This window comes from Equus quagga, chromosome 10 (genome assembly GCF_021613505.1).
Source record: "Equus quagga isolate Etosha38 chromosome 10, UCLA_HA_Equagga_1.0, whole genome shotgun sequence".
Lineage (NCBI taxonomy): Eukaryota > Metazoa > Chordata > Mammalia > Perissodactyla > Equidae > Equus > Equus quagga.
Genome location: NC_060276.1, coordinates 77788443 through 77804726, shown reverse-complemented (window position 1 = coordinate 77804726; position 16284 = coordinate 77788443). Strand labels below are relative to the sequence as shown.

The 16284-nt window shown below is 37.5% G+C and overlaps 1 protein-coding gene across 1 annotated transcript; it reads left to right on the top strand.

The window, feature by feature from the left end:
• Positions 1–12223: 12223 nt before the first annotated feature.
• Positions 12224–16043, top strand: UBQLN2 (ubiquilin 2). Its single transcript, XM_046674005.1, has one exon. The coding sequence runs from the start codon at positions 12516–12518 to the stop codon at positions 14394–14396; it is 1881 nt and encodes a 626-aa protein (XP_046529961.1). The 5' UTR covers positions 12224–12515; the 3' UTR covers positions 14397–16043.
• Positions 16044–16284: the final 241 nt, after the last annotated feature.

Below are 16284 nucleotides of genomic sequence, written 5' to 3'. Positions count from 1 at the left end.
TGAAACAAAGAGCTGGTTCTTTGAAAAGATAAATAAAATTGACAATCCCCTAGCCAGACTTACAAAGAAAACAAGGGAGAAAGCTCAAATAAACAAAATCAGAAATGAAAGAGGAGAAATAACAACAGACTCTGCAGAAATACAACGGATTATAAGAGAATACTATGAAAAACTCTATGCTAACAGAATGGATAACCTAGAGGAAATGGATAAATTCTTGGACTCCTACAATCTCCCAAAACTCATTCAAGAAGAAGCAGACAATTTGAACAGACCAATCACGAGGAAAGAGATTGAAACAGCAATCAAAAACATCCCAAAGAATAAAACCCTAGGACCACATGGCTTTCCTGGGGAATTCTACCAAACCTTCAGAGAGGATTTAATACCCATCCTTTTCAAGCTATTCCAAAACATTAGGGAGGATGGAACACTTCCTAACACAGTCTACGAGGCCAACATCACACTGATACCAAAGCCTGACAAGGACACCACGAAAAAAGAGAACCTCAGGCCAGTATCACTGATGAACATAGATGCAAAAAAATTCTAAACAAAATTTTGGCAACCTGAATTCAGCAATTCATCAAAAGGATCATACATCATGATCAAGTGGGATTCATACCAGGGACACAGGGATGGTTCAACATCCACAAATCAATCAACGTGATACACCACATCAACAAACTGAGGAATAAAAACCACATGATCATCTCAATAGATGCAGAGAAATCATTTCACAACATCCAACAGCCATTATGATAAAAACTCTGAACAAAATGGGCATAGAAGGGAACTACCTCAACATAATAAACGCCATATATGACAAAACCCACAGCCAACATCATACTCAATGGGCAAAAACTGAGCGCCATCCCCCTGAAAACAGGAATGAGACAAGGATGCCCTCTATCACCACTCTTATTTAACATAGTACTGGAGGTCCTGGCCAGAGCAATCAGGCAAGAAAAAGGAATAAAAGGAATCCAAATAGGGAGGGAAGAAGTGAAACTCTCGCTGTTTGCAGATGACATGATCTTACATACAGAAAACCCCAAAGATTCCATTGGAAAACTCTTAGAAATAATCAACAACTACAGCAAAGTTGCAGGGTATAAAATCAATTTGCATAAATAAGTAGCATTTCTATATTCTAATAACGAACTAACAGAAGAAGAACTCAAGAACACAATACCACTCACAATTGCTACAAAAAGAATAAAATACCTTGGGGTAAATTTAACTAAGGAAGTGAAGGACCTATATAATGAAAATTACAAGGCCTTTCTGAGAGAATTGGATGGCGACATAAGGAGATGGAAAGACATTCCATGTACATGGATTGGAAGAATAAACATAGTTAAAATGTCCGTTCTACCTAAAGCAATCTACAGATTCAACACTATCCCAATCAGAATCCCAATGACATTCTTTACAGAATTAGAACAAAGAATCCTAAAATTTATATTGGGCAACAAAAGACCCCGAATTGCTAAAGCAATCCTGAGAAAAAAGAACAAACCGGGAGGCATCACAATCCCTGACTTCAAAACTTACTACAAAGCTACAGTAATCAAAACAGCATGGTACTGGTACAAAAACAGGTGCACAGATGAGTGGAACAGAATTGAAAGCCCAGAAATAAAACCACACATCTATGGACAGCTTATCTTCGACAAAGGAGCTGAGGGCATACAATGGAGGTAAGAAAGTCTTTTCAACAAATGGTGCTGGGAAAACTGGAAAGCCATATGTAAAAGAATGAGAACTGACCATTCTTTTTCCCCATTCACCAAAATAAACTCAAAATGGATCAAAGACCTAAAGGTGAGATCTGAAACCATAAGGTTTCTAGAAGAAAACGAAGGCAGTACACTCTTTGACATCAGTATTGAAAGGACCTTTTCGGACACTGTGTCTTCTCAGAGAAGGGAAACAATAGAAAGAATAAACAAATGGGACTTCATCAGACTAAAGAGCTTCTTCAAGGCAAATGAAAACAGGGTTGAAAGAAAAAAAAACCCACTAACTGGGAAAAAATATTTGCAAGTCACATATCTGACAAAGGCTTAATATCCATAATATATAAAGAACTCACACAACTCAACAACCAAAAATCAAACAACACTATCAATAAATGGGCTGGAGATATGAACAGACATTTCTCCATAGAAGATATACGGATGGCCAATAAGCACATGAAAAGATGCTCATCATCGCTGATCATCAGGGAAATGAAAATCAAAACTACACTAAGATATCACCTTACACCCATTAGAATCACAAAAATATCTAAATCTAATAGTAACAAATGTTGGAGAGGTTGTGGAGAGAATGGAACCCTCATACACTGCTGGTGGGAATGCAAACTGGTGCAGCCACTATGGAAAACAGTATGGAGATTCCTCAAAAAATTAAAAATAGAACTACCATACAATCCAGCCATTCCACTACTGGGTATCTATCCAAAGAGCTTGAAGTCAGCAATTCCAAAAGTAATATGTACCCCAATGTTCATTGCAGCATTATTTACAATAGCCAAGACGTGGAAGCAACCTAAGTGCCCATCAACAGATGAATGAATAAAGAAGATGTGCTATATATATACAATGGAATACTACTCAGCTGCAAAACAGAACAAAATCATTCCATTTGCAATAACATGGATGGACCTTGAGGGAATTATGTTAAGTGAAATAAGACAGTTAGAGAAGGATAATCTCTGTATGACTCCACTCATATGAGGAATTTGAAAATGTGGACAAAGAGAACAGATTAGTGGCTACCAGGGGAAAGGTGGGGTGGGGGGTGGGCACAAAGGGTGAAGGGGTGCACCTACAACACGAATGATAAACATTAATGTACAACTGAAATTACACAAGATTGTAACCTATCATTAACTCAATAAAAAATAAAATAAAATATTTTTATAAATTAAAAAAAAAAGAATATATCCTTACTCACTTCATTCAAACACAGGCCCACAGAGCCCCAGTCTGAGCCAGACTGACTAGGTTTGAATCTTAGCTCTGCTGCTGACTAGATGTGTGACCTTGTGCAAGTGACTTAGCTCTGCACTTCATTTTTCTCATTAATCAAAAGGGAATAATGAGTACCTAGTTGTGAGAGTGGAATGAATTAAATGCCATCCCTTAACTAATGATCACCAAAGCATCATAATTATTCTCATAACTCTCCTATTTGCATGAAAACAATTGCTCCCACCAGTCAAATCTTCAAGAATTTGCATCAATAGAAAGTCATAAATGTCTTCTAGGGAGTGATGCACAATGTTTCTAAAATCCTGGAAGCACAGCTACAGGAAAATCCTAAAATTTAGAAGGAATTCTTCCTTAACCTAATTTCTAGAGAAAATTATGAAGGGGATTCTTCCACAGAATGTATTCATACCCACAAATTTCTGGCCCTTGGGAGAATTTTTGCTAAAGTACTCTTTGACCTACTACCAATATCATGCTTGTCCACATCACCAAGGGTGTCCTCTGATTTCTTGGCCTCATCACTTTGCTCTGAGATATAACTGAACTTTTCTCTCAAAAATAACTTAATTTTCCCTGTGTTCAGACGAGTAACTTAATACCTGAATTAGCTTTTCTCCCCCCATGGCTGCTTCATTTTATGAGGCATATTATTCAGAAAATGGATTTTGCCCTCTTCTATACACATCAAAAGTTATTCAGTTCTATTTTCCATTCTTATTTTTTATCTGTTGAACAAAAGCAATAAAAAGCTTTAAAAATCCAACGACAAACAAAAATTGAGTTGTTCTGTATGTGTAATGACTAGTTGGCAGTTCCCCCCCACCCAGAACCTGGTACAAAATTTTGTAACCTATTTGTATTAAAGATGGTTTCTTGTTTCAGAACAAAATCCGTTTCCTCTTTTCTCAGAATCCTATGGGTATCTCTCAATCTAGAGTCTTTATTCTGTTCATATCACTTCTCAGGCTCTGTACTGTTTCTCTTCTAAAGAGGATTTGAGTCTCATTTAGAAATCTATGTAGAATGGAACTACCTTTCAAACATTCTTTGTCTCATTTTCCATTTCATGACTCTTGGTTTTCACTCCCTATCTATTTCTGCCTCTGTCATCATCATTCAATATAGCTCTTTCCTTGAGCAATGTTCCCTGGCTGCATTTCCTCATTGAAGCTTGCTTTTCCAATCTTCTCTTTTTGATCCTTCATAGTTTTTCGCCATCCAGCCAGATTTAGCCCCTCTTCCATTTTCTTCTCAACTTCTGTGTTACCAGATTTTCTCTCTTTGATTACTTCTGTATATTTTGATGGATTGTTACACCATACCTTAAATTCTTGCCTACATGTAGCTAGTCTATGTGTGTGACTATGTATTCCATCTGGCAACACAATCCTATAAACTTCTACAATAATGTGTTACTAATTTATTAATTTTAACTGGACAAAAACTGTACTTACTTATTTCATTGATATTACTCTTCCTGAGCAGCACTGTCAATACTAAAGACTACAATGAGGTTCCTTTCCACTGCACCCCACTTAAAGAACTACAAAAGGAGGGCTATTTGGTTGCCTTTTAAGAATTGAATTGTAGAATTCACACACCATGAATCAGAGAAAAGACATGCAAAATCATCTGAGGAGAAATAATGACTCTCAGGCCCCTAAAGCATAAGTATACTACGACTTAATCGGTTGTATTAGCATCTTAAGAAAGAATGCGTGAATCTGAAGGGGCTGAAGAGGTTTGTCAGCCACAAAAGCAAAGGGAAGGAGGGTCATTGAAGTAAACATTGGCAGTATCCAATGGACAAAGGTGTCTTAGCCATTAGATCTCTAGTATTTCTAATCCCATAAGTAAGACTCTCTCTGTTGAGAGATGGATATACAGCACTAGTGTGCATTTTATGCTAATAAACTTTTGGTTTATGATCTTATAAAGCTCAGTTTACCTAACAACAATCTTACTACATCCCATCACACATGCTTCAGATGATTTTGCCTGTGTCTGCTCTGATCAATGATGTGCTGGGCTTACAATTTACACACAAACAACAATCAATGATCTCTCATTTTCTTGTTCTGATTTTTATTTGGCTTTCCATTTAGTTTTGTAAAGGGAAACTGTACTGAATGCATAGACTTGAATACTTCCAATAGGTGCGAAAGTACCATTTCTCACTGAAAATTAATAAATTGATGTTCTGCTGTCTATTTCAATATCATCAGCTTTTTCACTTTCATGAGTCAGTCTCTAGGGGCCGCAACCATTCAGGAAGCCAACAAGAGTGAGTCTTTGGACTTGCAAAGCGGATAACCAAAGGCAGCAAGGCAGCCCTTAAAGCCAGCAAGGCAGCCCTTAAATCAGCAATCTTCAAACATTTTTGCTTAGGTACTTCCATAACAGGATTTTGAACCACTGCATACCCCCTGACAAATATTTAAGCTGACATCTAAAGTTTGCCATCATATATTTAAATCATTGCACAAATGTAATTTCTGAAATATTATGAATATTGACATTTTGAAACAAACTGTATGTCACTTTCTTAAATATATTCATCAGAACTTAATTACTATAGCAATTTGAGATCTGCCATCATTTGTTTTTAAAATACATTGACAGACTCTTATTTAATAATTGGATAATTTATAGTGTTTTTATTGCTTTGTTGTATATTTTCATTTATCACCACAGAATTTTTGTCCTAATTCTATATTTTTTCATGTTAAAAAGCCTTTCATTCATCACCCTATTATACTTCCTACTATAAAAATTATATAAATTAAAATTAATTTTAATGGTTAAAAAATTGTTCTGTATTAAGTTATCATTACAATTATTGTTAGTACACAATTGATCAAAATAATATAAATACATCACCGACTTTGATAAATATTAAGTCTAACGAGGTAAAATTTAATTGGAAATTCATTTGTGGGCTTTTTTTCTGATTAGTTTATTTACCCAAACAAGAATATTACTCATTGCTAGCAAGATCTTTCCTTTTACTTGTTTTTATAAATATGAGCACTAAAATGTGTAATAAGTAAATGAATAGATAGGAATGCGAAGACTTTGTTACAGTAATTTCCTTTAATCTTTGAGTTCTTTCCAAATAATATGCCAAAAATCACATAGTGATCCATCTTCATAAATTATTTTAATGACCTATCAGCTGACAATTCAATTAGATCCTCCTTCAATTTTGTCCAAGGCAAAGAATTGGAAATCATAGACTTGCAAAATGATTTATTACCTCTTCATTAGAGTCTTTCAATTTCTCAACATGGACACCAATACATATTTCAAATTGTCCTTTTTTTGACTCAAGGTTTTTACACCCACAGGCAATGTGACATGGAAAAATCTTGAATGTATGACAGAAGTATACCTTTATTTTGTAAGGTGGGAAAAGGTCAATGGCAAAAGGAGATGCCTTGACCTTAAGGATATTTTCTGGCAGATCAATTTTAGGAAAGAAGATATATGGAAATCAAGCATCTAGAAATTGAGTCCCTTTAAACTATTTTTATCCTGATACTGTTTGAAAAGAATTTGTGTAGAGAAACTCAAGTTTGAAGACTTGCCTTAGATAATACCACTATCAGTTCTGTACAGTCACAAGTGATTTTTACCATCAACAATGGACATTACCTTTGCAAAAATTTGAAATTTTCTAACTTTAGTATCTTTGTTTTACCCTCCACCATTTAAAGGCCACAAGACTTTTCCTATAAACATTGCATTCTCCTTTGATTGTACTTAGATATTTTCCATGTCTGATGGTTTAGACTGCAATGTCATAATTCACCAATAGATGCCATCTGTAGATGCCAATCTGAAGATTTCAGGCTATATAAAGGTAAATACCAGCTGTCTTATTTATCTAATATATAGGTTTGCCAATGAAAGCAGTCACCTTGGAAAGAGATTTGTTTTATAATTCAACTACAGTTCAACTTCCTTTATTTCTCTGTTGCCACTGGAGATTCCCAAGTACCTTTTTTCTTTTTTATGATTTTCTCCACTGACACCTGAGCCTTGGTAATCCACTTGCAAATGCATGTGGAGGAAGTGTCTTCTCCCACTGCTGCCAGGTGTATTTCTGTTGGTATTTTGATTTGTATCTTGGAATTAGTTTTTACTTACAATGTTTTCAATGGTGACACATCTTCATTTGATTATAATGTAGCTAACTTCAGCTCTTAACCTTGCTGTAAATTAAATAGATTTCACAGAGCAGTCCTGGAAACTTATCCTCTGCTTTATGTAATTATTTGTATGTTTATATAATTGTGTCACTCCCAGAGTATTTTTTAATGCCTACAGTATCCCCTATGGCCAACATTCTGTCCTTAAGGAGATTAAACCTTGATGGGGAAATGTTGGTCAAAGGGTACAAACTTCCAGTTATAAGATGAATAAGTTCTGGGGATCTAATCTAGAGCATGGTGGTTATAGTTAATAATACTATATTATATACTTGAAAGTTGCTAAGAGAGTACATCTTAAATGTTCTTACTACAAAAAAGAAAAAGTAGTTATGTGATGTGATGGAGGTATTAGCTAATGCCACTGTGGTAATCATTTTTCAGAATATAAATGTATCAAGTCAGTGAGTTGTACGCCTTACACAACGTTATATGTCAATTATATCAATAAATGGAGGGGAGGAAAAGAAAACAATGGCAAAAATAATACTGAAATAACACTAAATCTCCAGCATTGTCTACCAAGCCCAAACTGTGGTCTTGCCCATAGGGAGACCCTGTTTGACAAAGTCTTTCAGTTTCTCAGACACTACCCTTCTATGGAAGGACTCCAGGATGAGTGCTATTTTTTCTTAATTCTGCTCTCTAATAAAGAATTTACAGTAGAAAAAAAAAGAAATATGCTTTTGAGAGACTTCTAGAAGAGGGTGAGTGTGCTTTTGCCCCACTGCTGTGTTCTTTGGTGAGGGACTTCTAAGACAATCGCCTAACTAATAATAGTATATCTATTTGACTTGCTTCTTCAAGGAACTCTTAGATTTACATTAACAAACTTTATTTTTTCTCTCTGTTAAGTCATTAATGTTTGCTTTTATTATTTAGTAACCCACACCCTGCTTCCTTCTTTTCTTTCCTGTTGTCTTCTTTATTTGAACACCTAGTCCATTTATTTTCATTCTTTGTTATTTGGTACTTAAGGGCTTTGAGTGTATACATGTGACTTCATTCACATAGTACTCTATAAATCAACTATCATTAAACTGGAGTTTGATAAGACTACAGATTCCTAAGCACTGCTTATTTTGGTACATTTGGAGTGGGCCGTAGAAATCTGTATTTATAACAGGATCTTCAAATTACATGTAGGGAAATCTCTTCATCATTTATGCTATATATATTCTCATTATCATTATTTTTCTAAATTCACTCTAATAAGACCTTTGATTTACACTTTGTCTCAAAACTGTTTAATTCTGTTTTAATTTTCAGGTGGCTGAGTTTTTTGTTCACACTTTCATTATTAATATCTAGTTGTTTTAAAACACACACAGATCAATGGAACAGAATCAAGAGCCAAGAAATAAACCCACACATTTATGGACAGCTAAAATTCGACAAGGGAATCAATAGCATATGATGGAGAAAGGAGAGTTCTCTTCAATAAATGGTGTTGGGAAAACTGGACAGCCACATGAAAAAGAATGAAAGTAGACCATTCCCTTACACCATGCACAAAAATCAACTCAAAATGGATTAAAGACTTGAATGTAAGACCCGAAACCATGTGACTTCTAGAAGAATGTAGAAGAATCTACATAGGCAGTATGCTCTTTGACATCGGTTTTAGCAGCATATTTTCAAGTACCATGTCTGACCGGTCAAGGGAAACAAAAGAAAAAATGAACAAATGGGACTACATCAAACTAAAAAGCTTCTGCACAGCAAAGGAAACCATCAACAAAATGAAAAGACAACCTAACAATTGGGAGAAGATATTTGCAAACCATATATCAGATAAGGGGTTACTATCCAAAATATACAAAGAACTCATACAGCTCAACAACAAAAAAACCAAAAACCCAATTAAAAAATGGGCAAAAGATCTGAGCAGAGATTTCTCCAAAGAAGATATACGGATGGCCAACAGGCATATGAAAAGATGTTCAACATCATTAGCTATCAGGGAAATGCAAATCAAAACTATAATGAGATATCACCTCACTCTAGTCAGAATGGCTATAATTAACAAGACAGGCAACAACAAATGTTGGTGAGGATGTGGAGAGAAGGGAACACTTGTACCCTGCTGGTGGGAGTGCAAACTGGTTCAGCAACTATGGAAAGCAGTATGGAGTGTCTTCAGAAAATTAAGAATAGATCTACCATATATTCCAGCTATCCCACTGCTGGGTATTTATCCAAAGAACTTGAAAATGCAAAGGCATAAAGATACATGCACCCCTATGTTCATTGCAGCATTATACACAATATACAAGAATTGGAAGCAATGTAGGTGCCCATCAAGGGATAAATGGATAAAGAAGATGTATTTATACACGATGGAATAGTACTCAGCCATAAGAAATGATGAAATCCGGCCATTTGTGACAACATGGATGCTCCTTGAGGGTATTATGCTGAGTGAAATTAGTCAGAGGGAGAAAATCAAATACCGTATGATCACACTCATAAGTAGAAGATAAAAATAATGACAAACAAACACATAGCAACAGAGATTGGATTGGTGGTTACCATAGGGGAAGGCGGGGGGAGGGCCAAAGTGGTGATTAGGCTCACATGTGAGGGGATGGACTATAATTAATTTTTGGGTGGTGAACGTGATGTAATCTACACAGAATTCGAAATATATTACGATGTACATCTAAAAGCTATATAATGTTATAATCCAATGTTACTGCAATTAAAAAAATAAAAAATTAAAAAATATATCTAGTTTTTTTCTATTGAGATCAAAGAAGATGATGTGATATTTTCTTAATTTTTCTTTACTTTTTGAGAAAATTCAAAATAAAAAATATACAATAGTATTGTAACAAATATCTCTCTGTCACTCAGAATTAACTATTGCTATTTTGACATATTTGCTTCCATTTTAAAGATGAAATACATTTTTACAGGTTTAATTCAATTTCCTTTTAATGACTGTCTTGTGTCCTATTCCATTTTCTCTTTCTCATGGGTGCAAGTTTCGTATGAATCATTCTATTTCCAATAGCTTCACATAATAAGAATGCATCTATAAACACCACAGAGTGTTGTGCTAATTAATTAGATTTTTAGGATCTATACATATTAATATATTTAGATTGAGTTCATTCCTTTATCTTTTGTATTCTATTAATCACATTAATCATAGTATATTAATCCATTCCTCTATTGATAGACATCACATATCAGCATTTTTTTCTTATCTTGAGATTTATTAAGGTATTTGTGACTTAATGACTTTCAAATGCTGTTAAATGCTGGCTGGATACTAGGGGAAAAATGTATTTTCTGTATGCTATAAACCAGAGTTACAAATTTATACATAAATTTGAAATTATTTGTTCTATTATTCAAGTGCTACATCTTTATTTCTCCTACTTAATCTATAACTAAATTAGGTAAATGTGTTAATGTCTGCCACTACTATTGTGTGCCTGACAATTTCTACCTACAATCTCCCCCCAAAATACCTTGTGATTTTCTAAAAAATTATAAATGCAGTGCATGCTTATAAAAGCCATCAGAAAATTTAAAACTTTATTAAAAATAAGAAAGGAATAGTTATTCATAATTTCAGCACTAAGTGATAACCATCATTAACATACTGGTGTATTGCATTCCAGATTTTTTTTTATACACACACTTAAAGACAGTTTATATATACAAACTATTTAAAAAATAGTTTTCAGCTGCCTGGTGGCGCAGCCGTTAAGTTTGCAGGATCTGCTTCAGTGGCCTTGGGTTCACTGCTTGGGATCCCAGGTGCGGACCCATGCACCCACTGTTTGGCAAGCCATGCTGTGGCAGGCATCCCACATATAAGGCAGAGGAAGATGGGCACGGATGTGAGCTCAGGGCCAGTCTTCCTCAGCAAAGAGAGGAGGATTGGCAGCAGATGTTAGCTCAGGGCTAATCTTCCTCAAAAAACACAAAAAAGTTTTAAAATAAAAATATATTTATTGCATTTTTTGGTATTGAAACATACATGCTTGCATAATTTCTAACTATACAGAAATATATAAAGCTGAAAGTGAAAATACTGTATGATTTCTCTGTAACTACTGTTTATTTCATGTATACCTTTAAAGATACTTCATATCATATAAACTTATTGTTTAAACATAGTGTGTATTATTTTATTGTATGGTAATATCATAATATATGTCACCAAGCCTGTGTAAATAGAAACTGATTATCTTTTAAAATAGTTTTTTAAAATGCTGCAATGCACCTACATTTTATAAGTATATTTTTGCATCCTTATCCAATGATTTTCATAGACGAGGTCTCTAAATGAGACATTTCTAAATAAAAGTGGAACTATTCAAAATATTGATATACATTTTCAAATTGCCTTATGATTATAACAACTTGCACTTTGGCTGGCATAAGAGTACATTTTTTCAGCTCTCTGTGGAAAACAAGGTTTACCATTATTTTTCATCTTTGCCAATATAAGCTAGAAGTAAAATCTCATTGTTTTAATTTGAATTTCTTTGATTACCAGTGAGCGAAATCATCCTTTTATATGCCCATTGGCCATTTGCACTTCTTTTGTAAAACGCAAGCTCCTCCCAGTCTTCTCCCTGTCCTCCATTTGGAGTGTTAATCTTTTCCTTTTTGCTTTGTCAAAATTCTTTATTTTTCATTTTTTACATGGGGTTGATTCGATTCAGGCTTTCATCCTTTCAGTGCCTTATGAACTGCAAATATATATATTCTCCACTGGTTTTTAATGTCCTTTACAGAAGCTGGCTCCTTCTCCTCTCTTCCTCCCTCCTTCTCCTCTTTTCTCCTCTCTTGTCTTCTCTCTTTGTTTCTTTCTCTGTTTCTCTCTCTCTTTGTTTCTCACTCACACTCTCTCTCTCTCTTTTTTTCAGTACAGAAGTTTTTAATTTTGACCGAGTCCAATCTATCATTCCGGTCCTGGAGCCGCGTCAGCAGAGGGGGGCGGGGAGGTGAGCGCAGAACTGGGGGAGGGGGAGGGGAAGGGGCGGGGAGGAGCGGGCGGAGCGGCTGCGGGAGTTGCTGGGAGTGCGCGCGGTGGGATCACAAGGCGGCTTTGGAGGCCCAGAGACCTGAGCGTGGAGACCTCAGCCCGCGGCCTACACGGAGTCCCCTCTCCACTGGAGGACCAGGGAACCGCAGTCTTCATCACAGAGGTACCGTGCTCCGCGCTCCCTGCCCGGCCCTGCCCAGCCTGCTGCGGCGGCGCCTCCTTCCTTCCTCCTTCCCTCGCTCTCTCTCTTGCCCGCCCGCGCCTTCCCTGTCTGCCTGCGTCACCGCGGCCGCCATGGCTGAGAACGGCGAGAGCAGCGGCCCCCCGCGCCCCTCCCGTGGCCCTGCTTCGGCCCAAGGCCCTGCCTCTGCTCCGGCCGAGCCCAAAATCATCAAAGTCACTGTGAAGACCCCCAAAGAGAAAGAGGAGTTCGCGGTGCCCGAGAATAGCTCAGTCCAGCAGTTTAAGGAAGCGATTTCGAAACGCTTCAAATCCCAAACCGATCAGCTAGTGCTGATTTTTGCCGGAAAAATCTTAAAAGATCAAGATACCTTGATCCAGCATGGCATCCATGATGGACTGACTGTTCACCTTGTCATCAAAAGCCAGAACCGACCTCAGGGCCAGTCCACACAGCCTAGTAATGCCGCGGGAACTAATACTACCTCCCCGTCGACTCCCAGGAATAACTCCACACCTCTTTCCACAAATAGCAACCCATTTGGTTTGGGGAGCCTGGGAGGACTTGCAGGCCTTAGCAGCCTGGGCTTGAGCTCAACCAACTTCTCTGAGCTCCAGAACCAGATGCAGCAGCAGCTCCTGTCCAGCCCTGAGATGATGATCCAAATCATGGAAAATCCCTTTGTTCAGAGCATGCTTTCGAATCCTGATCTAATGAGGCAGCTCATTATGGCCAATCCACAGATGCAACAGTTGATTCAGAGAAACCCAGAAATCAGTCACCTGCTCAACAACCCAGATATAATGAGGCAGACCCTGGAAATAGCCAGGAATCCAGCCATGATGCAAGAGATGATGAGAAATCAGGACCTGGCTCTCAGCAATCTCGAAAGCATCCCAGGTGGCTACAATGCCCTGCGGCGCATGTACACTGACATTCAAGAACCCATGCTGAATGCCGCACAAGAGCAGTTTGGGGGTAATCCATTTGCCTCGGTGGGGAGCAGTTCTTCCTCCGGGGAAGGCACGCAGCCTTCTCGCACAGAAAATCGAGATCCACTACCCAATCCATGGGCACCACCACCGGCTACCCAGAGTTCTGCGACCACCAGCACAACCTCAAGCAGTGGCAGTGGCAGTGGGTCTGGTAGTAGCTCCACCAGTGCTACCGGGAACACCGTGGCTGCAGCCAATTATGTTGCCAGCATCTTCAGTACCCCAGGAATGCAGAGCTTACTGCAACAGATAACTGAAAACCCCCAGCTGATCCAGAATATGCTGTCTGCGCCCTACATGAGAAGCATGATGCAGTCGCTGAGCCAGAATCCAGATTTGGCTGCACAGATGATGCTGAATAGCCCCGTGTTTACTGCAAATCCTCAGCTGCAGGAGCAGATGCGTCCCCAGCTCCCGGCTTTCCTACAGCAGATGCAGAATCCAGACACACTCTCAGCTATGTCAAACCCAAGAGCAATGCAGGCTTTAATGCAGATCCAGCAGGGGCTACAGACATTAGCCACTGAAGCACCTGGCCTCATTCCAAGCTTCGCTCCAGGTGTAGGGGTAGGGGTGCTGGGAACCGCTATAGGCCCTGTAGGCCCAGTCACACCCATAGGCCCTATAGGCCCAATAGTCCCATTTACACCCATAGGCCCCATTGGGCCCATAGGACCCACTGGCCCTGCAGGTCCACCTGGCTCCACTGGCTCTGGCGGCCCCCCTGGGCCCACCATATCTAGTTCTGCACCCAGTGAAACCACAAGCCCAATATCAGAATCTGGACCCAACCAGCAGTTCATTCAGCAAATGGTGCAGGCTCTGGCTGGAGCAAATCCTCCACAGCTGCCGAATCCAGAAGTCAGATTTCAGCAACAACTGGAACAGCTCAACGCCATGGGGTTCTTAAACCGTGAAGCAAACTTGCAGGCTCTAATAGCAACAGGAGGCGACATCAATGCTGCCATTGAGAGGCTGCTGGGCTCCCAGCCATCGTAATTACATTTCTGTACCTTGAAAAAATGTATCTTATTTTTGATAATGGCTCTTAAATCTTTAAACAGACAAAAAATTCGTGCTTTACTTTCATTTTGATTATTTTAAATCTGTCTAGTTATAAATCTAATATGCATTTTAAGATAGAATCCATCCCTCCGTCCCTCTTTGTTTCCTTCCTTCTTTCCTTCCCTCCCTCCCTCCCTCTTTGTTTCCTTCTTTCTTTCCTTCCCCCTTTCCCTCCCTCCCTTCCTTTCTCATTCCTTCTCTGTTTTGATGGTGGGAATCAATGCTGTTTCACTCAAAGGTGTTGCATGCAAACACTTCTCTTTATTCTGCATTTATTGTGATTTTTGGAAACAGGTATCAACCTTCACAGTTGGGTGAACAAGTTTTGTCCTACAGATGTCCAGTTTATTTGCATTTTAAACATTAGCCTATGATAGTAATTTAATGTAGAATGAAAATAATGAAAAACAAAAGCAAATTATTTGAAGCTCTCTAATTTGTGGTACAATATTGCTTATTGTGACTTTGGCATGTATTTTTGCTAGCAAAATGCTGTAAGATTTATACCATTCTTTGATCTTTTTTGCTATATTTGTACCCAGTACAGTAAGCACAATTTGAACTGTACATCTGGAAATATTACAACAGAATCTCTGAGCAGAATATGTGTAACCAAATTGAGAAAAAATAGAAATATTTCTGGAGCTAGGTATGTCTCACAAGTTTGTAGAATCTTACAGCATCTTTGATAAACTTCTCAGTGAAAATGTTGGCTAGGCAAGTTCAGTTAAAATATAGTAGAAATGTTTATCCTGGTATCTCTAAATATACATTTAATTGTACAGAAAACTTACAGTGTGACATTGTGTCAACATTTGCAGATTGACTGTATATGACCTTAATCTTTGTGCAGCCCGAAGGATCAGTGTAGTAATGCCAGGAAAGTGCTTTTTACCTAAGACTTCCTTCTCAGCTTCTCCCGTAAAGAGATCCTAATACTTTTGATTTGTAATTGGAAATGTAACTTTCACTGAAAGTGTCATGTGATGTTTGCATTACTTTTAACTGCTATGTATAAAGGAAACTGTATCTTTGGACTCTATCAGTTATTTCTCTTGTGCACAGGGAAAAATGCATTAAAAATGACTAAAAAAATAAAAAAATTAAAAATGGATAAATCTTTTCCTTTTTGCCTTCTGGCCCTAGGATCATGTTTAGAAGGATTGCCACACCCCAAGTTTTATATAAATTTTACCCTATATCTAATTTTAGTGGTTTTGTTAAAAAAAAGTTCCTTTTCCCTATCTGGAGTTATTTTGATGTATGGGTTTAGGTATTCTTACGTTTTTTCCCTCAAAGAATTAACCAGTTGTTAGCCAGTATTTGTCTCATTGTCCACCTCCCTCATTTGAAATGTCACACATATATACACTTTCTTCTGGGTTTGAATTTTCTTTAGTACCACTGAACATTGTAGCCCCAGTATACCAGGCTATAGTTATTGAGTTAGAAATATAATTTCATATCTGTTAGGGCAAGTCCTCCTATTGATCTTTTTTAATTTTATTTTTCACAATTTTCTGATTATTCTGACATGTTTGTTTTACTAGATGAACTTTATATTTAATCAATTTCCCCTCCAAAATAAATTGGGTATTTGATTGGGATTGTCTTAATATGATGGTGAGAACTACGAATGCAGTGCTTTCCAGAAACATGATTGCCTCATTTTTAAAAAGCTTTTTACATTCTTCAAGAGAGTTTTATTTATTTAAGTCATGTATAATTTGTGATAAATGTATTCCTAGATAATACACCATACTGGAAACAATACTGCGATTGGGAGCTCTTATTTAGTGTGTTATGTTGTCATTTTTGCTAT